General features: G+C 39.9%; 1 protein-coding gene across 10 annotated transcripts in view; it reads left to right on the forward strand.

The window, feature by feature from the left end:
* The window catches only part of CEP128 (centrosomal protein 128), a 620,584-nt gene that overhangs the window by 479,411 nt on the left and 115,013 nt on the right, over window positions 1–26,160 (forward strand). For 4 of the 10 annotated variants that reach the window (XM_062181524.1, XM_062181523.1, XM_062181525.1 and 1 more), the window contains one exon: window positions 15,788–15,952. The exons of 1 other annotated variant lie outside the window; for it this stretch is intronic. In XM_062181524.1, the coding sequence (XP_062037508.1) occupies window positions 15,788–15,851 (64 nt within the window). In that variant the 3' untranslated portion in view covers window positions 15,852–15,952. Of the gene's footprint in view, window positions 1–15,787; window positions 15,954–26,160 lie in introns of those variants that run through there. 5 more of the 10 variants (XM_062181527.1, XM_062181528.1, XM_062181531.1 and 2 more) reach the window with 2 other exon arrangements.

Consider the following 26,160-nt stretch of genomic DNA (forward strand, 5'->3'; position numbering starts at 1 on the left):
GGAGCAAGGGTAGCATTTGAAAACTTGGTGTCCAGTATGTTGGTGTCTTGTATTCTGCCAGTTGTTCAAGCGGAGCCTGCATCCCAAGGCTTACCCAAGTGAAGAACTTAGTGCAGCTCCCAAAGATGCTCGATTTGTCTATCAGAGATCACTTTCCCACAGGCTCCTCCCCACAGACTTCTGTTACCCAGAGGCCATTCCTCCATCGGGGACCATCCTGTAGGAATTCAGTGAAGTCAGGATCCAAAGTGCAGTCAGCTCTCTAGTTTGAAATCTGTTTGGTCATCTAAAAGTTGTGAAGGTCTCTAGTGCCAAGTTGTAATCTTGTATTCTCTCACTTCCAGGAAACTGGGAACAACATGACTTGGGACACTGGTTCTACAGTGTTATTTTATAGGCAGTTTTGTTTTTTCCTCTCTATGCCAGGGGCTCACAGTCACCCACTGTGTCTCAGAGTAACATTTCCAGGCTTTGACACTGTCAATTTAAGAAAGATTTTGATTTGAGGAATCCTAACATTTACATCTCATCTGACTTTTCCTCACTTCCACAACTGAGATAAGGCATTTAATGTATCTTTCCATCTCTTTGTAGCTGAATGACAGATAGTCAGTAGCTGTGTATGATTGGTCTTGGCCTTTATCTTACATTTTGTAGTTACATATAATTATAATTGACAATCAAATATAATTCATAAGGTGAAATACTTGAAATTCAGTTTCTCCCCCTACCCTAATAGATTAAGAATGGACTAAATAAAAATCTATACAGAATTTATCAATTTAAAAATATATAATTTAAGGAAGTTCTCCTGGTTTCTGACAATTTAAATGTTTTATTATAATGTACATTACCGAAAGTATGTTTTCTTGAAGAGTACTTATATTTTGAGCAATTAAACTGGGATATGCCCCATTCAGGATCTTTGCTAAGAACTCTGTAGTCTTCCTGCCAATTTCAGTAATAAAGGTACTGAAATGTACAGATCTTGCATAAAGAAAAAAGTAAGTAAATTAAGCAAACAGCATAACCCCCCAAGCTGTGCCTAAAATGTTTTCAATTATTGTATAGTTTACAATTTACACCAAATGGCTATTTCTTTGCAAAGTATGAATATGCAAAACCATTCTATTACATCCACTGCTATCTGTTTTGAAAATCTTTCCTTTGTTGGACAGGGACTTGCGCCACAACCACTACTTTACATTCCTGAGTTTCCTTAGCACTAGTGGTCTTCTGCCCAAGAAGCATTATTGCCATTAATTCAGCTGTTTATCCATGTATTCATTAATCAACCAATTATTGTAAACCTTTTATATGTCAAATCATGTATAGTTGGCTAAAAGTTCTTCAGTGTATATCATCATTCTTAACCTTTTAATTTTTAGGAATTTAAATATAACTTCTTCACTTATTACACTGATAAAATTGATTAACTAGATGTCTATGTTTAAATGTACAAATGCTTCATAATTCCTAGTTACCAAAATAGTATAAAATTTGAAATTGACAAAACTAGAGTTGAATATGATAAACTTCTGTTACTCATCAACATTTCTCTATTGTTCTTGAAAAGGGAGTGAAATTGAACTTTTCAAAAGTCAGTATCTAAAATTAGCATACATTTAAGTAATATTCATTAATATAAGCAGAGAACCAAAGCTCTTACATTATCCTTGACCCATAGACTAAAGGTAGATGATAATTTGGACATAGCCATACAACCCAAAATCATCTTTATTTTGATGTTTTGCTTTTGACCAACCTTTACTTTCCAGAAACAAGGACCTAGTTGGTATGTGAGAATTTATCATTTGTCGGGTGCTAAATGCAATTAGATTCAAATTCTCAAAACCATTACTGAAGATGGGCTGAGTTTCTCATGAGAACAATCCAGTTCCGGAGCCACAGAGATCCAGATGTCCAACTGAACAGCTGCCATCTTCTGTGTGCTGTTACTTCAAGCTCACTGTGTTGGAGTTGAGGACCATGTGTTATGCATTTATTATACTGGAGCCCATGATTGAGGTCAGATGTTCCCTACCCTTAATTTTGCCCTTTGGGACTCCTTATGTTTCTCAGTGGGATGCACAGTTGCAGATACTGGTACCACAGAGCAACTATGGAAAAACTTTCCCAGGCAGTACTTTTGCAAGTAGACGTTCAAGCTAACTGTTCAGTTCCCTTAAATATTTCATGTTTATAGCTTTTCTCATAGATTGATTACAAGTAAACTTGAAACAAATTGGGCATCTAAAGGAGATTAAATTAAAACATTCTGAGATCTGTAACTCTGGTGTTGAAAGCATGATTCTGTGAGGAATATTCTATCATCCTTTCTCATGTGCAGTCAACACATTTGGAACCTAACAGTTTCCTAGTGTGATAACTGATGCCTATGAAAGCAGTAAGTACCAGAGGTCCATGTTCATTTTGGTACTGATCTCAACACCACAACTTCACACAAATGTTTGATCCAGTTAGCAAGGCACATTATTTTTTTTTTAACTTTTATTTAATGTATATAAATTTCCAGTGTACAGCTTATGGATTACAATGGCTTCCCCCTCCCATAACTTCCCTCCCACCCGCAACCCTCCCCTCTCCCGCTCCCTCTCGCCTTCCATTCACATCAAGATTCATTTTCAATTCTCTTTATATACAGAAGATCAATTTAGTATAAAGATTTCAACAGTCTGCACCCACATAGGAACACAAAGTGAAACATACTGTTTGAGTACTAGTTATAGCATTAAATCAAAATGTACAGCACATTAAGGACAGAGATCCCACATGAGGAGTGAGTGCACAGTGACTCCTGTTGTTGACCCAACAAATTGACACTCTAGTTTATGGCACCAGTAACCACCCTAGGCTGTCGTCATGAGTTGCCAAGGCTATGGAAGCCTTCCAAGTTTGCTGACTCTGATCATATTTAGACAAGGTCATAAAAGACAGAGTGAGGATAGTAACCAATGATCCTAAGAGTGGCATTTACCAGGTTTGAACAATTATACAGCATTAAGTGGGGAAGAGGACCATCAGTACACACAGGTTGGGAGTAGAGCCATTGGTGGTAGAGTAGAGGTTATGATTACAAAGGAATGAGGCCCAAGTGTGCTAGACAGGGTCTAGAACAAAGGACAGAGTCATTATTAGAGGAGCTAAGAAAGGTGCTGTCTAAGCTACAATTAAGTTTTCTGATTGAGAGGCAAATAGAACCTGATAGAAGGGGCTTGATAATAATCTGATGGGCTTTAGGCCTTGTAAGTTAAGAGGCCCAGACCTATCTATCTCTTCACATGGGGTATATCCTAAGGGAGGTGTGAACCTCCTAGGGGAAGGCACTCTGTTGACTTTCATTACTTAGCTGGCCTGGGGGGAGAGCTGGCCAGGTAAAGGCAGGTGGCATCTCTAACAAGAAATTTACAGTTCTGCCTGCAATGTTGCTGACCCTACTTGGCCGTCCCCTCAGCTGCAGTGGTCACTTTGGAAGTTGGGCTGAGTGAAAGGCTTTTCAGCTTAGAGCCAATAAGATCTGTGGCTCTGACCTGGGCATCCTTCGACTCCAGGGCAAGTCCATTTCCAGTGATCCAACTCTTGGCAGAGCTGCCAGGGCTCTTCACAAGCTGACTTCTGCTGAAGCCCAGGCTTACCACATGGAAAGCCACTGCAGTGGACTGGCCTGTTGGGTCTCCTTGAGGGCAGATCACTGTGCAGATCAGCCATTAATAGGCCTGCCACCCATTGCTTCTGATGCCGAGCTTTCTTTTCCTCCTGGTTTTTGTTAAAGCAGACCAGAGGATGCAAGTCAAGGGAGTAAGGCACATTATTTTTTTACCAATAGAATAATTACTTACCTTTTGTGGGTCCCATCATGGGAGGTAGTCCCTAAATTATCCGTAATTTGTGTAAGGAGTCATGTAGTAACATTTTTTTTTATCTAGGTGTGTCTTGGGAAGGCCATACCAAAGTAAATCATCACCACTTTAATATTTATAGTACATTTTATTGTTATTAGCCAAAGTTCCAGTGTATAGAAAAATTGTGTAATAAAAACCAAGATTGGGGATTTTATTGTTTTTTGATATTTTTATGGAATGAACCTTTTCTTAATTCTTGATCAGTATTCTATGTAGATTCAGAATCTTTGTAACTATGTAGAAAATTGCCAAATGCAACTTGTACCTAGGTAGCAGCCTCTTTGGTGCATTATATGTAGATGGTATAAATATGATTATAATTTCTAAATTACAAGAAGCTTCACTAGACAGTAAACTCTTTGAAGAAAGGCAGAGTGACTGGTATATTGCAAGTTTCAAAACACGTTTGCTAACTGAACCAACTACACCTACATTGTCAACTGTCTTCCCCTGCTGCAGCGAGTGAAGGATGTTTATAGTTGATCTCCATAGCCAAATGGGCGAAGTCTTTCTGCATTAACAGTACCAGAGACCTGATTGTAATCATTTACATTTAAATCACACTGTTGTTCTTGGAACTTTTTTTTTTTAATTTATTTGACAGATAGAGTTACACAGTGAGAGAGACAGAAAGAAAGGTCTTCCTTCCCTTGGTTCACCCCCCAAATGGCCGCTAGGGCCTGAGCTATGCCGATCTGAAGCCAGGAATCAGGTGCTTCCTCCTGCTCTCCCATGCGGGTGCAGGGCCAAGCACTTGGGCCATCCTCCACTGCCTTCCCGGGCCACAGCAGAGAGCTGGACTGGAAGAGGAGCAACTGGGACTAGAACCTGGTGCCCATATGGGATGCCGGCGCTGCAGGAGGAGGATTAACTAAGTGAGCCACAGTGCCAGCCCCTGTTCTTGGAACTTTTGCAAAGGGTTTCAATCCTGCCTTCAGCTCCATGAATTGCGTGAAAACCACAGCCAATCACATAGCATCTCCATGTCATCAATATTAATGACTAATTTTCTCGAGCATGAAATATGCTTAGATTTTCATAAAGAATGTCAGTAAAATATCTCTGTTGTTGTTTTTGTGCAAGTGTAGAGTTGAACACCTAAATATGCATTCACTATCACATTTGTAGGTTTTTATAGAGGTGTTTGCCATCACTATTTCCTTCATCGGAACGCTCCCCTGAATGGTTAATGTGTAATAAAATCCTTTGATGGCAATGCTGGCCCCTGCAGTTCCAAGTTGGTTTTTCAGTAGGGCTTTTTAGGGAAAGTGGAGATGCTAATGATGAATTAATATCCATTACTCCATGATTGCTAAGTTTTCAGTATCATCTTGAGAAAGTTATGCTTAACCCTCGTGCAATATAGTAGTAAATAAATCTTTGCTGGACCTGACAGATCTGCCAATGTCCAGCTAATCTGTGCCTGACTGCAGTTGTGTTACCTATTCATCCTATTAGAGTTCTTCATTCCAAGACATTTGACTTGGGAAACTTGGTGAATTCATGTGCCAATCTTTCTTTCTTTCTTTCTTTTCTTTTCTTTTCTTTTCTTTTCTTTTCTTTTCTTTTCTTTTCTTTTCTTACTTATTTGACAGGTAGAGTTAGTGTGAGAGAGACAGAAAGGTCTTCCTTCCCTTGGTTCACCCCCAAAATGGCCGCTACAGCCGGTGCTGCACTGATCTGAAGCCAGGAGCCAGGTGCTTCTCCTCGTCTCCCACGTGGGTGCAGGCACCCAAGCACTTGGGCCATCCTCCACTGCCTTCCCGGGCCACAGCAGAGAGCTGGACTGGAAGAGGAGCAGCCAGGACAGAATCCAGCGCCCATATGGGATGCCGGTGCTGTAGGCGGAAGATTAGCCAAGTGAGCCATGGTGCCGGCCCCGATCATATGCCAATTTTTCATCACTGAGCAATTTATTTGCTTGCTTGAGCTAAGTGTGCACTGTAAAAATCACTTAGAATTGTGTCCTTCCCTATTTACCTTTAGTACTTCCTTTCTGTCCACATTGCTTTTGCAGTCCATGATGCTTTCTTTCAAAGTGCTATTTGGCACATTTTGAAGTCTGGGTTGTAAAGTTTGAGCTTCCCAAGGTCTGATTCTTTTAGCTGTTTTGTTATGTTTGTAATGATGCAGCTTTGCTGAAACAATGAGTAACATGCTTGTCATCTCTCCTTTGCAACTCCTACTAACAAAGCTCCCTAGGCCCTATGAAACAGTTATATGGTACAGTGTCTCTAGTATAGGTATCATCATGAGACTTAAGGCTTACCAGTCTGTTAAGAGATACTGTTACTGATTATAAGTCTCTGGTGCCTGCACAATGAAAATGTATATGCCTTTGGACTTGACACTATTGATGATAGGATTACTAAGAAAGTGCATACTAGGCTGTATGATTCTAAACAACATACATATTGGAAGAGTCAAGAACCCTCTGTTTCTTCCACCTCCACAGGAAGACATCAGTAGTAGCTGACAAGACCTCTTTGACTTTTGTCCTGAGGTCATGTAATATATTGAGTCTGGGGATAGGCCTCATCAATTAATCAATCTAATTGGAAAAAAAATTTAATTAGCCAAAGATTATTGAACTCCTCTGTGCATAAAAAAAATACAGCACTCTTCCTTCAAGAGGCTGTACTCCCACCCACTTTGTTGTTTGACGGGGTACAGTTAGACCAGAATTTTGATTGATTTTAAAAATAGAAGCTCCTAGATATAAACTCTACCTGTTTTTACTCCTAGAAAATAAACCTGCTTATTTTATCTTCACAGAGAATTTTCAGAATAACACTTAAACTCTTTTTAGGTTTAAATGCTAAAGTAGGAGTTAAAATGTTTAAAATGAACTAGAATCTGCTTGCATCACAGAGGATGGATTGTAAGTCATGGTATCCTGGTTGGCTATATTGCATGCAGTAAGGGGAATCCAGAGGAATCTTGGCTGCCTCTGCCACTGACAGCTTGTATGACTTTGAGCTTGCCACTTCACCTCTCATTTAACTTCCCTGCTAACTGAGGACATTCAAGTCATCTTCTGGGTCACTTTCCATCTCTGATGGACCTCTGAATCCACTGTTGAAACATGCCATAGTCACATTCTTCACTGCATTAAAAGCTTATATTCTCTAGTCTGAATGGCTGCCTCAAATCTAATTCTAACAGAAACCAAAATGTCTTTAAATTATAAACCTTGTTTTTCAATAATCTATTCAAAAATGACCTTTTTCAAAAATCATTGTATTTGTATAATCACCTCCCTCCTGTTTTTTTTACCTGTTATGTTTGCTTAGAAAATGGTACAGGATTGGCCGGCGCCGTGGCTCACTAGGCTAATCCTCCGCCTTGCGGCGCCGGCACACCGGGTTCTAGTCCCGGTTGGGGCACCGATCCTGTCCCGGTTGCCCCTCTTCCAGGCCAGCTCTCTGCTGTGGCCAGGGAGTGCAGTGGAGGATGGCCCAAGTGCTTGGGCCCTGCACCCCATGGGAGACCAGGAGAAGCACCTGGCTCCTGCCATCGGATCAGCGCGGTGCGCCGGCCGCAGCGCGCTACCGCGGCGGCCATTGGAGGGTGAACCAACGGCAAAAGGAAGACCTTTCTCTCTGTCTCTCTCTCTCACTGTCCACTCTGCCTGTCAAAAATTAAAAAAAAAAAAAAAAAAGAAAAGAAAATGGTACAGGATTATGGCCGGCGCCGTGGCTTAACAGGCTAATCCTCCGCCTTGCGGCGCCGGCACACCGGGTTCTAGTCCCGGTTGGGGCGCCAGATTCTATCCCGGTTGCCCCTCTTCCAGTCCAGCTCTCTGCTATGGCCCGGGAAGGCAGAGGAGGATGGCCCAAGTCCTTGGGCCCTGCACCCACATGGGAGACCAGGAGAAGCACCTGGCTCCTGGCTTCGGATCAGCGAGATGCGCCGGCCGCAGCTGCCATTGGAGGGTGAACCAACGGCAAAAGGAAGACCTTTCTCTCTGTCTCTCTCTCTCTCTGCCTCTCACTATCCACTCTGCCTGTCCAAAAAAAAAAAAAAAAAAAGGTACAGGATTAGAATCACCTCACTAATTATGAGCTTTGTGACTGCAGATAATTTACATTTCTGGGCCTTATTTTTCTCATCTCTATAATGGAACTAATTATATCTACGTTAAAACAGCTGTTAAGAGATTTATACAATGGAACTTCAAAAATTAATAGAATAGTGGAATTAAGAGATAAGTTTATTTTGTGTAGTTTTCTCATAATACATTTTTCCATGAGCATTTTGAATACCCCTCATAGGTAAGTGCACAGGAGAAGTGACAAGCTCAGAACCTGGCACACAGTGGTTCTTCATAGATGTTTCTCACCATCTAAGCCTAATCTACTTCATCCATACATCCTGAGATTCTTTGTTTACTAAATAGTAGTTGCTTACCATAATTTTAGAATAATCAGTGACTCTAGAAATAACATACTTGACTCTGTCAGATTGCATTGACTCATCAAGTACTCACTGAATGCAGGTCATGTATGTAATAGCTCTACAAACATGTCTCTTAATATTTATATGTGTCTGTGAAGATGTAGACACTACATCTATAACAGATCACATGGTGTGTACCAGTACTCTCCTGAAGAGCTATGAAGATTTGAGCTCACTTAATCCTCACAGCAGCCCTATGAGGTTGGTATGATTATCATTTTCATTTGAGAATGCATCGCAAATGAAGACAGGGGGAATACAAAGAGTTTAATTTAGCAAGATCACGTATCACTAAATATGGAACCCAGAGCTGAATGCAGAGTAGAGCATCAGGGTCCCTGATCACTCAACTCCTTATGCAAAATCTCATTTAAAAATCATTTTGAAGAATCAGAGATGGCGCTAAGGAGATGCTTTTCTTTTAGAAGGTATTTTAAATAGCATTTCTAGAAAAGGTTGGCTAAGCAGTGGCTGTTAGCCACACTACCTTTCTCCAATCTTACTCAGATTTCATGATGCATTAGGTTTTGACATCCCTCCCCTTCCCGTGACGCAAAAAGAGGGAGGAAAACAGCAAAGTGAGTTAGAGGAGAGAGGACTGAGCGCTGTCTCCACTTCCTATCTCTACAATCTAGCCTGCCTACTGATTTTTTTTTAATTAAAGAATTTTCTGCCCTGACAAATATAAGGTATGCTTTGCCGACAGAAGCTGGCTGGTGAAAGTAGCTTATGTTTCAAACAGAAAGAAGAAAAACAGGTGTCAAAAGCTGAGAGGCAGTGTGACAAAAGGGTGATAGGAAGGGGGAGCTTTTCTTTTGAGTGTCCTACTAAAGTGTCTGAGTTGAAGTAGGAGGCGGATTCCTGTGAGTAAATATGGAGCTTTGCCACCAAATTCTTTCCTCCAGAGCTAATATTCTCAAGGGATATTAATATTAATACAAGGATAGAGGCTGTGGGTGAAAAAAATTTATTTTCCTCTCCAGGGGCAGAGTTCTGTCAGGATGCAGTAAAGTTACAGTTTCAGAAAGAGCTGGGAGAATATTAATCATGTTATCATTAACAAACAAGGAAACAGACCACAACCTGCAGGATGCTCTTTGGAAAGTAGAAAACAGGATCTTGGTATTTTTTTCTCTACTTAGAAGCCTCTAAGCTTTCCATGGTGTGTGGGCCTTTTAATTGTAGTCGTTATTCTGGCCTAATTAAGGTCATCACTATAGAAATCTGTGGTACATGTAACTAATGTGACTGCTTCATGCTTTAGATGCATGGATACTAGGTACTAGGTGGGGGGGAGGTGCATTTATATTTTATGTATCTCATTATTTCATCATTATGAATTAATCCCTTTGTGGTTTCTCTGAATCATTCTTATGGAGTGTTCTAAAAGAGCCAGAAAAAAATTAAAGGCTTTCTCCAGCAACTTAATGGATAGCTAGATGTCCAGTTTGAAAAGCTGTTACTTCTAAGAGGCCAAAAAAATGTTAATATGGGCCACATAACTAAAACATAATTTTTCCAAGGTGGGAAAGGCAATAAATTACAAAATACCATACTTTTGGAATATAGTTTTTAATAGGAACAGGTGTTATTTCATTAAGTTTTACAATATTTTAAGTCCCAGTTTTCTGTTTTAGAAGTGTGTTAAATAGTTCATTTGCTTAATTTATTTGCATTCTTTGTTTGTTTTGACTCTTAACTGTATAACATGGTTTATATTTACTGTTTTTACATGACAAGAATGTCAGCAATGTGCCTTTGGTTTTTGTGTGCTTGAAAAATAAAAAATAATGAACATTACAATGCAGAATCATGAAGGATTCTCACAGACAGTTGTATGCCTTTGACTCGATTCTGTTACTTAATGGGGGCTAGTTTGATTAACTGAACTTCAGTTTTGTTACACTGGAAATAAATGAGCAATACCAGAAATACAGGTAGGCCCAAGAATGCAGATTTTCCTTTGGGCAATTTGAAGCCAATGGCATATAATCAATTAAAAATAAGCTTATTTTTGTATTACTTTTATACTAAGATTTGCCACATATTGGGAAATAAATACCAGAAAGCAGGTACCTTCAGGTATATTTGTAGGACAAACCTGTAACTCTTTTAGAAAGAAATATTCAGATACTTTGAATATTTGCAACTTGAGTTCCAGTTAATTGCATTTTGGGGTTAAATTAGGATGATGAGAAATGCATTCTGATCTCAAAGTCTTCTAGCAGGAAATCTTCCTAAAATGTATTAGTAGCTTTTCTCAACTAGCAAGAAAATGGATTTTATCAGTCTATTCTTTATGATTTAAATCTGGCATGCCTCAGGGACATAATTCTCAATATCAATCCTCATTGTACAGTATGATAAATAGGTAGAAGATGAAGGAGATGAGACCATCTGCATTATTGGCTTCAGCATAGTGAGTAGTCAGTCAGTCAATCACCACAAGGACTCTATTACAGACCAACCCTATGCAGATTGCTGGAGGGGACATGAAAATATCATAATTCTTTGATGTTGGAAGCTGTCTTATGCATTTTAAGATATTTAGCAGCATCCTTGGCCTTTTTTTCTAGAGAAGCACAAATAACATATCCTTGTGAGTACAATAGAGATTGATAAAGTAGAAATAGCAGAGGTCAAGAGGGATTTTGTCAAGGAAACAGGTCATGAGCAGGATCTCAAAGGATGGTTAGGGTTAGCAGTTCAGCCCTCAGACTTGGTAACCTAAAAGGGCACCGTTTTTTGTGGGGGTTTTTTTTTTTTTTTTTGGTTTTTGTTTTTTAACAATTTGTAACCTTGTTGAGAATTTGTAATTTATAACCTTTGTGAAAATATTTGCAGTGAGCTACACTAAAACCTTTGGATGAACAATGGAGATATCTAAGGACAAATTTCTTGGCCAGCGCCAAGGCTAATCCTTTGCCTGCAGCGCCGGCACCCCAGGTTCTAGTCCCTGTTGCTCCTCTTCCAGTCCAGCTCTCTGCTGTGGCCCGGGAGGGCAATGGAGGATGGCCCAAGTGCTTGGGTCCCTGCACCCACATGGGAGACCAGGAGGAAGTACCCAGGTCCTGGCTTTGGATTGGTGCAGCACCGGCCCTAGTGGCCATTAGGGGAGTGAACCAACAGAAGGAAGACCTTTCTCTCTGTCTCTCTTTCAGTGTCTATAACTCTTTCTCTCTGTCTCTCTTTCTTACTGTCTAACTCTGCCTGGCAAAAAAAAATTTTAAAAAAGGACAAATTTCTCATAGGACTTAGGCATAGCTTTGCTATTGACCATGTTTGTAGAGGTGGAATTTGGGGCTATGTGTACTTTCCCCAATACATTTTGTGCATAAGTTCCTTATCATTTAGCAAATCTTTTTCTTCTCCACTTTTTCCTGTTTCCTCTTTCTAGTCCTCTTTCTCCTCTTCCACCTCTTCCTTTTTTTTTTTTTTAAGATTTATTTTATTTATTTGAAAGACGGAGTTATGGAGAGAGCTAGAGAGAGAGAGAGAGGTCTTCCATCTGCTGGTTCACTCCCCAGATGGCCGCAATGGCCAGAGCTGTGCCATTCTGGAGCCAGCAGCCAAGAGCCAGAAGCCGATTCTGGGTCTCCAACGTGGGTGCAGGGGCCCAAGGACTTGGGCCATCTTCTACTGCTTTCCCAGGCCATAGCAGAGAGCTGGATCAGAAGAGGAGCAGCCGGGACTAGAACCGGCACCCATATGGGATGCTGGCGCTTCAGGCCATGGCTTTAACCCGCTGCACCACAGCACTGGACTCCCACCTCTTGCTTTACTTCCTTTTTTTATTTTTGAATTAGAGCAGTTAGGACCATGAAAATGCATGGTCACAATCAGTGTATTAGTTTTCCTGTGGCTCCTGAAACAAATTACCACAAACTGGATGGATCAGAACAGCAGAAATGTATTCTCTCATAATTTCAAAAGTCAGAAGCCCAAAATCAATTTTACCAAACAGAAACTAGAGTGTCACCTCTACAGGATAATCCAGTCTTTGCATCATCCAAGTTCTCGTGCTGCCAGCATTCCTTGGCTCATGGCCACATAAATCCAGCCTCTGCTTCTGTGGTCACATGGCATCTTTTCTGGCAGGTTTCCCTCTGTGTCTGTACCCCTACTACAAGATCATTTGTGATGGCCTTTAGAGTTCACCTCGATAACCCATAATAATTTCCCCAACCTCAAAATCATTAACTTCATTGTATCAGTGAAGGCTCTTTTTCCAAATAAAGTAACATTTCCAGTTTCCAGGGATTATGATATGATTTCATTAGGCACCATTCTTTACCCCCCTGTAATCAAAATGTTTGAAAGAGTCGTGCTTCAGCATGGGCTGGCAACATCGAGTGCATTCTGCCTGGATGTGCTTCTCTCTGGTGGATCTCACGTGCAAGCATGAGAAGGGAGTCATCGCTCTTCCTCTTCTGTTCCTGGCAACTGTGCTCTCTGTGACAAGTAGCTCCCTGCCATGGATTGAAGAAGAAAAGGGACTCCATTGTTATGTAATAGTAACAAGTAGTATAGGTCAGGACCAAGGATGTGTTCCTGATGGAATGCTTCTTATTTCACTTCCAGACCTCAGAGGCTTTTTTTTTTTTTTGGTAAATCCTTTGGGTTTAGGCTCTAGTTCAAGTGGCCAGTGTATCCTCTTCCACTCAAGCTGGAGGAGATACAGAGCAGCCTACAGAAAGGATTGATAAATTTACCTGAGATATAGGAACTGTAGGGAAAGAGATACTTTGAGCCAGTTTCATGTAGCTTTCCTTAAGTAATCCCATTACCCCAAAAATATCTAGGCAAGATTGAGGAGGATAAAAATATAAAGGAGCATGAAAATTCGCCTCAAGATGTGTCTTGGGAACACATCTTGAAAATATTCCTGGGAAGGGATCCAGAGAAATTTACAGGCTTTGATTTTTACAGGGCCTGTGATCTCTAAAGCTCATTCAATTTCAAAATTCTTACTCCATAAATTTTATAGAACAGTGATTTTACTTAGAAATAATTATTTTATGAATATTTTATTAAAGATTTATTTATTTATTTGAAAGAGTTATACAGAGAGAGGAGAGGCAGAGGGAGAGAGGGGTCTTCCATCAATGGTTCACTCCCCAGATGGCCGCAACGGCCAGAGCTGCGCCCATCCAAAGCCAGGAGCCAGGAGCTTCTTCTGGGTCTCCCACGTGGGTGCAGAGGCCCAAAAACTTGGGCCATCTTCTACTGCTTTCCCAAGCCATAGCAGAGAGCTGGATTGGAAGAGGAGCAGCCGGGTCTCAAACCAGCGCCCATATGGGATGCCGGCGCTTCAGGCCAGGGTGTTAACCCCCTGCACCATAGTGCCAGCCCCCCCCAATATTTTTAAATAACTGAGACATTCTATAGTATAATTCCATATAGTCTATGATCACCTTGGCTTTTTTACTGCATTAGGTTATTTGATAATGGATGGGGTGCAGTACTTGGCTCAATAGCATTATTTGTGGCATCTTATTCCCCATGGAGTAAGCATCCCAGACTCTCTCAACCAAGGTTGCTTTTTCTAGCTCAGTTTTGTCAGCCTCAGTATCGGTGACATTTTGAACTGACTAATCTTTTGCTGTGAGGGATTATCTTGTACATTTTAGAGTGTTCAGTCAAAACATCCCCTGCTGGCTTGTAATGAACAAAGTCATCCCCAGACATTGCCAGAGGTCCCCTCTGAGCAAAATCATCCCTTTGGAGAATTTCTATTTGAGATCTATTCTTTTCTTGGTTAATAATAACAGCACTTTACTTATATTAGTTAATTTGAATCTTACAAAATTTCACAAGTGCCATATTATCCCTAAGGAAATTGAAACACAGTACCGTTGAGGAAGTAGGCCAAGATTACACAACTTTTAAAACCATTTATTTTCACCAGGAAGAAAAAAGTGATCCAACTCTATAGATCTATCCTTTATGCCAAAAGGAGATCCAGGAGCGGGAACTCTGTCATCAAGGTCATTCCCAAATCCAACACCAGGCAATAGAGGACACAGCACAGATCCCGCCACAGTTTCTGCACACAGTGAGGCTGAAAATCCAGTTGGAGTTCCTGATTAGGCTGGCCCAGCCTCATGCCGTGCAGCCATTTGGGGAATGAACCAGCAGCTGAGAAGATCTCTCTCCTTTTCTCTCTGTCACTCTGCCTTCAAATAAATATGTAATAATAAGTAAGTAAGTAAATAGAAGAATATGAACCAGCAGTTATTTGGAATTGATGCTTTCAACCATAGTAGTATAGCTGCTGTCAAGAGCTCATTTAAGAATATGTTGTTAGGGACTGGCGTTGCAGTGTTGTGGCATAGTCGGTAAAGCTGTTGCCTGTGGCACTGGCATCATATATGGGTTTTGGTTTGAGTCCAGCAGCCTCAATTCCAATCCAGCTCCCTGCTAATGTACCTAGGAAAGCAATAGAAGATGGCCCAAGTGCTTGAGAACCTTCACTCACATGGGAGACCTGGAAGAAGCTCTGGACGCCTGGCTTTGGTCTGGCACAGCCCCTGGCTCTTGGGGTCATTTGGGGAGTGAACTAGCAACTAGAAGATCTCATTCTCTCTGTGTCTCCTTTTCTCTGTGTAACTCTTTCAAATAAATAAAAAATCTTAAATAAGGTAATACCTTGTTAGAGACTTGAAAATACCTTCCTTTACAGCTATTTAAAGTTGCATAATAAACCATAACAATGGATGAAAGCAAGGAAAGGACTGTTTATTGAGTTCTTACTAGGAAAGGAATACTTATCTTGAGACTTTCAGATAAGTCATTGTACTTAATCCTTATGGCAGCCCCATGGAATAGACTGTTCTATTCTTTTTTAATAGGAAAACTTGAATCTACAAAACTAAATATTTTTATGGAAGGATTTTAGTCAGTTCAGTGAGTCAACTTGAATTTGGAAGTTCTTTCTGACTTCCAAGCTCGAACGTTTTCAACTTTATTCTCCTTGCCTTGGGTTTTAGAAAGATGTGTGGAGGAAGATTTTTAAGCTGTCCATCTACTCTTCCATCTTCTGGTTCAAATTGCTTTTCCGATAAGACTCACTTAGAACTGATTCGCGGAGATTTCGAGGCCTCACTTGTCCTTACATCAACACTGCTGGTAGGATCTAGTAAAAAGTGCGGGTGGGTAGGCACAGGCATTGGCACACCTCATTGAATCCCGGCTCTGCCATTGCTCTGTAGTCTGACCCTGAGCAAGTCAGTAACAGCTGTGAGCTTAAGCTTCCTTGCTTATGAACATGGGGTTAAGCTTGCAGGGTAAAGATTAGAAATAAAATATGAGAATACTAATTGCAAGCTATGTGTTTTACTACTTTGATTTTGTTCTTTTCGAAGCCCTAGCAATTTATCCATTCCCATTTTCCCACTTCCATCAAGGATGCCTGGAAAATTGCCGTTAAATTCATCAAGATTCATTCTTGAACAAACGAAGATACCTTGAGGATAAACAAACCATTTGAAGTCTTGTTAGCTAAACACACTCCTGAAGGCTGGTTTGAGCGTGTGAAGAGGGAAGGTCAAGACAAGGAGAAGATTACTCAGACAGCCTATGTGAGAAAGATTGTTGTGAAAGATAGCATACCACAATTTGTATCCATAGACAGCAATAATGAATATCAAGAACTTGTTTTTGAATGAGAAATTACTTTTGTTAAAGCTTGAATTGTGATTTACATGAATGAGACTTGATATATGGATATGCACGTGTATATGTATTTATACTTTAACTATATATAACATACACAAATGTACATACACATAAAATAATGTATATCTGAGGTACAGCATGGGAGTAAAGAAACTCTAAGATATTCTGAGGAATGTAATCTCTGGGGCAGTATTTTGAACTCCACAAGTTAAATATGTGGGGAGATATTAATAACGTTCTTGGTACTTCTGTGTTAAGCAAAGAAAATATCCAACCAGTTTGTAGAAAAATGCATCACATGTACTCAACAGATTGAGACCTTACAAGGTGACCAGTTACTCAACAGAGATGTCATTTAAAAAAAAAAAAATGTTGGAGAAGGTGTTCCTATCTAGCTGCCTTGCTGAGAATGTGGGTCACAGCCTAAAGAGATTCCAAAGGTAATGTGATAATACTGCATATCTACTCAAGGGCAACCAGTGGAAATGTTCTGCATCAAAAATAACTCAATGTTTGAGAATTCTAAGAGGACATTCAGTTCATCTGCATGCAGACAAATTGGGAAGAAGGATGAGTTAGTCTATTTCAACATTTCAAGAGATTAAACAGTATGTTATGAATTTGTTGAAAATGATAAATATCATTTCTCATTGCATTTCACTGAAGTAAATAGTAAAGCTTGTATGTCGGAAATCAGTTAAACCCTTTTAAATATGCTTTAACAGGGTATTTTTGCATTCCAGGTATATAAATCAAGGCTGTAAAAGTCAATTACATGTAAGTAATGATGCTGTGACATTCTGGTTTTCAGAAATTGTCATGGTGAAATTCAAAAATGGTCAATTGGGTAGCTTCCTTGTCAGCAAACACCATTATAATCATACAGTATATGTATAGCTGAATAATTCCTAACCTTCTCTTTTGCTTTCCCTCAGTAATAGGTCTAATAAAGTTTCACACTGAGAAAGAGCTTGGAAATTCCCTTGCCTCCTTTGACTGAATTTGACCTAAACATTTATTTGTGCAATAAAAATGTGAAGAAGAAATAATAAATGAGAATTTTCTAGTTACTACTCCTTGAAAATCATATGGGTTCATTCTATAATATAATAAGAGAAACTAGGAATAAATAACCTCTTTTTTTTTCCAGAAAAAACAACTCATAGCTTTAATTATACCAAAAGAAACTTTGTACTAGACACCAAGGGAAAAGGGGAGAAAAATCAGTGTCAAGAAAATATTGCTGACCTGGGTAGAAAGATTACAAAATGAGACGGCAATAATGGAATTCATCATTTTTTGGTAGTGCTTGATTTGGAGATGAGGTGGGGGTTCAAATATGGAAGCTGAGTTTTCTTCCTGGCAGTGATGTGCTGATCCTACAGACCTCCCCTCTAAAACAGAACCTCATCATGTTTGATAGCTAGCAAGTAAAGGGAACAGACAGCCTCCCTCAGCCTGCCCTTTTAGAAGAGCCAAAATGAGCAGTGTAAGGGAAAATCAGGTCTCCAGGAAAAGAAATTGAAAGGCACTAGCTCCCACTGACTGTCACTTTAGGTCACCGGAAATACACATAAATGTGCAGGACGTGCATAGGAGCTTTGGGGAACTGGAGACAGTATCTGAGTGCTGCTGAATGGTGAAGACTTCAAAGGCAATGGGCAGTGAATGAACCAGAAGCCAATCAGAATGAAGGGGGATGTTTAAACAGATGGAGCGGGAACTTATAAAGAATAGAGTTTGGGACATCTCTCTCTCTCTACAGTCCCCTGTTCCAGCAGACTTCTGCCAAGCTGGGGAAGTATTTACAACTACACCACAACAAAGAGGGACCAGGTGAGTCTTGGATCAACTAGACTATGTTAACTTCCATACAGTTTTTCTTTTGTAATTGCTCTGTGCTAATGACCACAAGGACCAGTGTTCCTAATGTATTCTATTTGTTTATCTGCACCTGCTTAAGGAGTCTGCCATTGACATGTGAGCTCACAAATGCACATTTAAGAAACGAATGGAATGTATGACCATCAGTGCAGGTCTCCTGCTTCCTCTCCTCTGTGTGGGAGAAACTGGGACTCTTGGCACTTAGGCATCCATTTGCAAAACTGTGTCCAGCATTCTTTGTAGCCTCTTTAGCCAAGACACTGTGATACTAACCGCAACACTGTTTTTGGATGTTTCCCTTGGAAGCAAGGCAGGTTGTAGTTCTAAGGTGGCAAATGTCATGCTGCTGTCATCTCTAGGAACTGTTCTCTTGTGAGAATCAAGAAATAGAAATATTAATCTGGAGATGAAGGAACTCACATCTGTGTCTCTGTTGTGAGCATTTTCTGGTGCCTGGAGATGCATTGGCTCCTGGAGTGATGCTATGGTTGAGTGATGAGGCCAATCACAATATTAGAACAATGCATGGAAATGGTATTCAATGCCAGCTCTTGCTCTTTGTTTCCATGCAATCCAAGTAAGACTCCTAACTTACTTTACATGTTATCATTTTTAAAAAGTCTGGAGGTTGCAGGGAATAATATTTTTTTTTGCTGGCTAGAATATTGATCTACTCATTACTTGGCACATTTTAGTCTAAGATAGATATCAAAATTAAACTGTCCAATACAAATGTAATTTTATATATTAGGTGTTCTGAGGACTGAGGCCTTGAAAGACAAGATAGTACTTTATTTTTTATTATTTTGAAATAAAGATAAAAGTGAATTGATGGATGATTTCACAATAGAATGGTATTAAATGACCTGATGAATCAAAGTTGTTACTACTTTCCACCCCTCAATAAAATTAATTCCCAACTTACTTTTACATGTTTTTTAAAGGATATAGCTCACTTAAAATTGTTTTAGGAGGGGGGATGATTGGGACCTCAAATAAGAAAAGATAGGTTATTCTTCTGATCGTCATTTGTTCCTTAACCTCCTGATTAACAGTGATCACTGAGAAAAAGTTCATGAGAATTTCACTTGTGACAGTCATGCTGATTTTGCTGTGCCTTGTATTCCAGTATAGGAACTCGATGCCTCCCAGATGCTATTTCCCAAAAACTTTTGCAAAGTATGTCTATTAACTTCATCACCCAGAGAATGGGAGACAAAGAAATGATATATGGATAAAAACATTTGGTTATGTATAGGTCACTGTCAAGATCTTGGCTCTTATTTGGGAAGAGGAGGACAGGGTTTACAAGTGGTCAATATATTATTAGAAATTTGTCGTATTAATACCAGCATTTCACTTCTGCTTTGGTTTCAGCCATCAGTGCAGAGCAGGAGGCTCCACTAAAAATTACTTCCTTCTTAAATTCTGTATGGACTATTTGATTTTACACCCACCCATTGCAACTTTGCATTTTATGTTTGTCTATAACAGCTACCTCAAATCATATTAGAATCTGCTGGGGGATAAATCCTAAATAGTAAAGATTTTTAATTTAAGTAATGTGATTATATACACATACTCATACACACACCTGTTAAATTTGTGTGTATATTCATAGGTAGAAAATAGTTCCAAAGATCTGAAAAATGGAATTATAAGTTTATTTGGATGTAAAAATTTCGAAATCCTTGCATAGTGATTTCACAGTATGCAATTTCCATGAAATTTTTTGAAGGGTTCTTATACACCCTATTGTATACTTCTATAAGTTTTATATTTCCCAAAATACTTCCCATAGATATTTTTTATCCTGAACTTCATAACCATTCTGCACAGAGATTGCATGACCTGCCCAAACCACACCTAGGAAGTGGCAAAGCCAGGACTAGCAATGAAGTTTCCTGATTCCTAGCCAAGAGTTCTTTCCACTACAACAGCTGTCAGTGGTTACTGGGAAGGCCTGAGGAAGAAACTGATTTGGCTTCTCTGAAGTTGAGAGTTATACATAGTGACTGAACTATCAACAGTGCAGTTACTTTCCAGGTCAGATGATGCAGGAAGGTCCTGATTGAGATAAGTTAAGTGGCATTTAAAATAACTTCATTATAGTCCCTCTACATCATCCTATATCCAACCATCATCTTTTGCCCTAGTTCTTCTGTGTTACGTATCCTGGTTATTGGCTCTTTACTTTTGACTTGTAAATGATCTCATAGCTATTCATTACCACTAGTAATAAAAATACTGATGCTAAATACCCTGTACCTGTAGGTATGCAGAACTACAATCTTGAATCATTATTTTCTCCATTTGCCAAATGTATGGCTATAAAATATAATAAAATTCCATCCCCACTATTATCCATTTCAAAAAAACAATGTTTAGGTGGAAAGCAGTGGTTGTAATATTACAAAATTGAAACTGATCTTTCAAGGTTAAAAATTGGTGAACCACTTCTTTGTTTAGACATTCTCTTTTGAGACTCTGCATCTCCTAATCTAGCTTATAGTTAGGTCCAATAACACGGATAAGCTAACTTGAAAAATCTTTAGATCGTTCAACCAGTATTTACTGCCAGAGTTAGTAAAAGAAATTAAACACTGCTATTTCATTACAAACATAATCATTATCAAAACCAACCACGTTGACAATTAAGAATTATCCATTTGAAATCAAAATACCGTTACCAAATAGGGAATGTTAGAAAGGCCCTTGATAATAACCTTGGTGTGATAATGAATATTCGGGAAGTTCAACCTTATGCATGTCATTTAAAAGTCTGCTTGTCCTGTGGGTCTTAAAGGCAAATTTCACACCATTTCTCTTGAAAAATAAGATAAAACCCTGCATTCCATAGCATAACACTTGAGATTAAAAGTAACCCCCAAATGTATTGGCTTACATAGATAAGTGTCTTATTTCTTTCTCACTTTAGTCTGGCCGGTCCTGGTGGAGAAGTGGATCTACTCCTCTAAGTCATTAAAGGACACAGTCTCCTTTCTCGATGCTGCATTGCCATTCCCTGAGTGTCATGGTCTCCAGCATTGCCGCAGTCAGTGCACTACTATTTGTGTGTTACTGCCCATGAGAAAGGAATAGGAGAGAGTCCAGGGCCGGTGTCTTTAATGAGATGACCCAGAAATAACACATATCATTTCCACTTCCCTTCTACTGCCCAGAATCTCATCACATGACAGCTTCCTAGGATGCTGGGAAATGTAGTCTTTATCTAATAGACCTTGCTCCTATAAGATGGGGTGCAAAAGGGAATGTAGGAGAGTGGAGGTGAGTGGACTCAATTACTAAAAGATGGTAAAAAAAATAAGGGAAAGGATACAAGGGATATCGGGGAGTAAGGGGATGCAGCTGGCAGTATCTATAATAGCTGTACAATACTTGCACCAAGTAAAATGTTTATTCAAGCAGGAATACTATCAACAATAAATCACTCAAAGATAAACAACTGGACAATTAGACAATGAATTAATGCAGGTAGCACTACAGTTCTTTAAAAATCATGATTCTCAAGTTTTTTTCTATGTGCTGCTTCTCTGGGGAGAAAGTTATATAGGTCACCTATACTCTGTGTGATTTTTTTGTGCACCTGACTTTGTTCTTCATGAGAAGTTATAAAGGTAATATCTAGTTTTTATGCAAGTAGATCAGAGAAGTATGCTTTTTTTAATGTTTTTGAAGAATAGAATTGTTTAAGTAAGTTAATGTTCCAAATAATAGAAACATACTATTAAAAATCACCATTTAAAAGATACTTTACAACTCTCATTGTGTGCATGTGTAGGACTGTGTGTATGATATTTTTATTTATTTGAGGTTGATTATATAGATTCTTCATTTTTATTTTTTAAAGATTTATTTATTTGAAAGTTACACAGAGAGAGGAGAGGCACAGAGAGAGAGGTCTTCCATCCAATGGTTCACTCTCCAATTGGTCGCAATGGCCAGAGCTATGCTGATCCAAAGCCAGGAGCCAGGAGCTTCCTCTGGGTCTCCCACATGGGTGCATTGGGCCATCTTCTACTGCTTTCCCAGGCCATATCAGAGAGCTGGATTGGGAGTGGAGCAGCCAGGTCTCGAACCCGCACCCATATGGGATGCCAGCGCTTCAGGCCAGGGCCTTAACCCACTTTGCCACAGCATCGGCCCCTAGTTTCTTCTTCTTTCCACAGGATGTACTTGAATTCATTGGAATTAATTTATGCTTTGAATCAATGTACAATAGTTGAGGACCTACTAAGTGACAGTGTACATGAGGCTTTGCATATGGATTCAGGCTTAATCTTTTCAGCAACTCAATGAGGCAGGTCAAACACATGAAGAAACCAAGGGTCAAGGAATTTAGTTAACACACTCAAGATTATATAACTAGCTGGATTTAAATCCCAGTCTCTGCTCTTCATACTATCTCTCCATTTGCTTCATTCAACAAGAAACTATCAAGTCAGTTCTATGGGAAGGCAGTCAGCTAGATATTTTTATGTCTTACTCTTATTTAACCTCAGAATAGTCACATGTTGAATCTATTATTTTTTGTTTTATGGATAGTGCAATACTGTTTCAGGAGATTGCAGAGCAGTGGATGAAACAGAAGGGATTCAAATCCAGAGTAGTGCTTGTTCCACTTGGAACCTGCCTTTTCTCCTGTTTTAGGTGGTAGTCAATGAGACTACCTAGACACAAGGAAAGATGCTTTGCTTTCCTCTCTATTTAAACATCTATTGACCCAGAATTTTCTGTCAACCCTATCGCAGAATTCTCTCCAGCTATCCACCATTACAGTTGTATCTTTATCATTTATAGCCTGAAACATTTCAATGATTTCCTAACTGGAGGTTTTTGTTTGTTTTTGAGATTGACCAATGGATTGATTTGAAAAGCAGAGAGAAACAGAAGAGAGGAGAGAGAGGAGATGAGAAGGGAGGAAAGATCAGATCTTCCACTGATTCACTCCCTAAATGGCTGCAACAGCCAGGTCTAGGCCTTGCCAAAGCTAGCAGCTAGAAATTCCATCCCAATCTCATATATGGGTGGCAAGGGTCCAAATATTTGGATAATTTTCTGCCATCTTCCCAGGCACATTAGCAGGAAGGTGGATCAGGAACAGAGTAGTCAAGATTCAAACTGATGCTTGGATATGGGATACCTATATCACAAGCAATGGCTTAACCCACTGTGCCACAAGTCTGGAGTTCTATCATCAAATTATCTTTCCTTACATCAGTTTCTACACCGTCATGAGATGGTCACCCACAAATAAATAAAACATGCAATTACAATTTTTCCATGCTGAGGGGTGGGCATTTGGCCTACCAGTAGAGATGTCATTGAATCACCTGTATTTCATATCACAGTGCCTGGGTTTGATACCAGACTGCACTCCTGACCCCACATTTCTGCTACTATAGACTCTAGGAGGCAGTAATGATGGCTCAAGTAATTGCATTCTTGCCTCCATATGGGAGACCTGGATTGAATTCCTGGCTCCTGGCCCCTGTCTCCTGTCCCAGCTGAGGTCTGGCCATTGTGGATATTTGGGGAGTGAACCAGTGGGTGGGAGTGCTCATATTCTCTCTCTATCTCTATCTCTGTTTCTCTCCTCTCCCTCTCTCTCTCTCTCTCTCTTCCTGCCTTTCTAATCAGTAAGTTTCAAATGTATTTAAAAAAAAAAAGCCCTGTCCTGTTGAAAATCTCCTATGGAATAATATTTTTGATCTCCATGGAATAATATTCCAGTTCGTTAGTTTAGCATATAAAGCTCTCCTCAACAGAGTTCCAGCCTCTTCCTGCATCACCCAATTCCCACCCAACCTAAATTCTGTGAACACTTAATGCTTTGCTAATCTCCAAACTCATGTGGTTTTTTATGCCTCTTTACTTTTGTACATGATGTTCTGATGACCTAATGCAATCTCCCCCCCCCCCCTTTTTTTTTCTGCCTGGAAGATGTCTACATGTTTGTCAAGTTGTAACTACAATATTGCTTCCCTTAAATGAAATTGGTCACCCTTGTTTGATCCCATAGTACTCTAAGTATCTTTGTTAAGTGCAGTCAGTACTCTCATAATTACATGCCTGTCAGAGTCAGGCTGTGCTGTCTTTGACAGCCAGGACCACGTGGTCCTTGGTCAATGCCTGGCACATCTCATAGTTGTTTTATTGGGAACAGTGGAGCAAAGACTCAGTTGCTAGGCAAAGCACAAAGACAGTTGTAATCCAGTAGTCATTTAATAAGAAAACTAGTCAATTACTTATTGAACACTTAGTCTATACTATAAAGAAATGAAGCAAAAGTGAAATTGTCCTTGCCCTTAACTCCTTATCCCACCTTAAATTTTGTTTTTAAGATTTTATTTATTTATTTGAAATGCAGAGTTACAGGAAGAGGTAGAGACAGAGAAAGTGGTCTTCCATCTGCTGCTTCATTCCCACGTGGGTGCAAGGGCCCGAGCATTTGGGCCATCTTCCACTGCTTTCCCAGTCCATAAGCAGAAAGCTGGATGAGAAGAGAAGCAGCCAGGACAGGAAGCGGTGCCCACATGAGGTGCCCATGCTGCAGGTGGAGGCTTAGTTTACTAAGCCACAGCGCAGACCCCCCCCCCCACCTTAAAATTTAAATAGGCAGTTAAGACTATTTTGCGTATCAGAGCATTCTCATCTTTTCTAAAATTGTTCCTTGTTTGCTCCTTTCAAACCGTAAATTGCGTAAGGATACATTCTCTTTTCACTGTATTTCCCTAGTCCCTATTTCTCCTGTGGCATGTAGTAGGTGTTCAAAAATCTGTTTAATGTTAAGTGAATAAGACTTAAAAAACACGTAGAATAATATGTTTAAAGTACAAAATGAGTGACAGCTTCAATATATATTATTGGGGATGAGATAAAAAAAGATGAAGACACTTAAAGAAAGTTTGGGTCAATTTATGGAGAATTAAAGGGACGGAACCATGTCAGGCATAATGAAACAAATTTACAAAAATGCGTTAGGGCTGGTGTTGTGGTATAACTGGTAAACCCACCACTTGCAATGCTGGTGTCCCATGTCGGGGTGGGTTCGAGTATTGGCTGCTCCATTTCCCATCCAGCTCCCTGCTATTGGCCTGGGGGAAAGCAGTGGAGGAAGGCCCAAGTGCTTGGGCCCTTTCTGCCCATGTAGGAGTCCTGGAGAGGGCTCCCAACTCCTGTCTTAAGTTTAGCTCAGCCCTGGCCATTGTGTCCATCTAAGGAGTGAATCAATGGATGGAAGATTCTCTATCTCTCTTTCTCTCTCCCCTCTCTACTGTCTCTGTAACTCTTTCAAATAAATAATAAATTTTTAAAAAGAAAGAAAATGGAAAATGCATTCTATTAGTCAACTAATGCAGCATAAGTGACCACTCCGAAACTTCAAGTCTTGTAACAGCAAACATTATTTTACACTCATAGGTCTGCTGATTTAGGCTGACTTAGCCAAGTGTATCTGGGTCAGACTACAGGTCACCTGAGTTGGAGTAACTCCAGGCTGTGGTTGGATTCAAGTCTGTACACACACCTCCATCCTTATTGGTGTCTTGGGGAGGGGTTAAGTGTATTTTGGGTGTGGGACCAAGACAACAGGTCATGGGATATGGACTGATTCCTTCTTCATAATTATTAATTCCCCATTTTATTAGAATTATGCAATCATGCCCATATCATATGTTGTTTCAGTATCTTCAACTAGAGTAAACAGAGTGTGTTTCCCAGTCTCATTGATGTTGGGATTAGCCAATGGAATGCAGGCAGAAGTCACAGTTTACCAGTTTCAGGCTAAAGCTTCCAATGGCATTGTTTTTTTCTCATTCACCCTCTTTGCTCCTGACTTTTACTGGTTCAAGGAGAATGAGAAGTGTATGATGTAAATTTGACCATGATCCAAAGCCTATAGATCCACCAACCATATTCTGAAGCAGTTCCCCCTGGATTACTGTCAAACCAGTGAACAATATTGTTGTAAAATTTTAGGTTTTCAGCAATCTCTATTAGAGGTGTGACAGTGGACAAAGACACAGATTACTCAGAAGTTATGTTGAAGTGAGGGCTATGGACTTATTGAATGGAGGCATAAACAGGATGTCATTCTTCAAAGACAGGTTAAAGAGGTAACAAGGGAAAAGGGTGCTGAAAGCTAAGAAGCCAGTGCAGATGGGATGTGCTACTATTGGCTAAAATGAATATTCAG

The sequence above is a fragment of the Lepus europaeus genome, chromosome 22 (assembly GCF_033115175.1).
Source record: "Lepus europaeus isolate LE1 chromosome 22, mLepTim1.pri, whole genome shotgun sequence".
Lineage (NCBI taxonomy): Eukaryota > Metazoa > Chordata > Mammalia > Lagomorpha > Leporidae > Lepus > Lepus europaeus.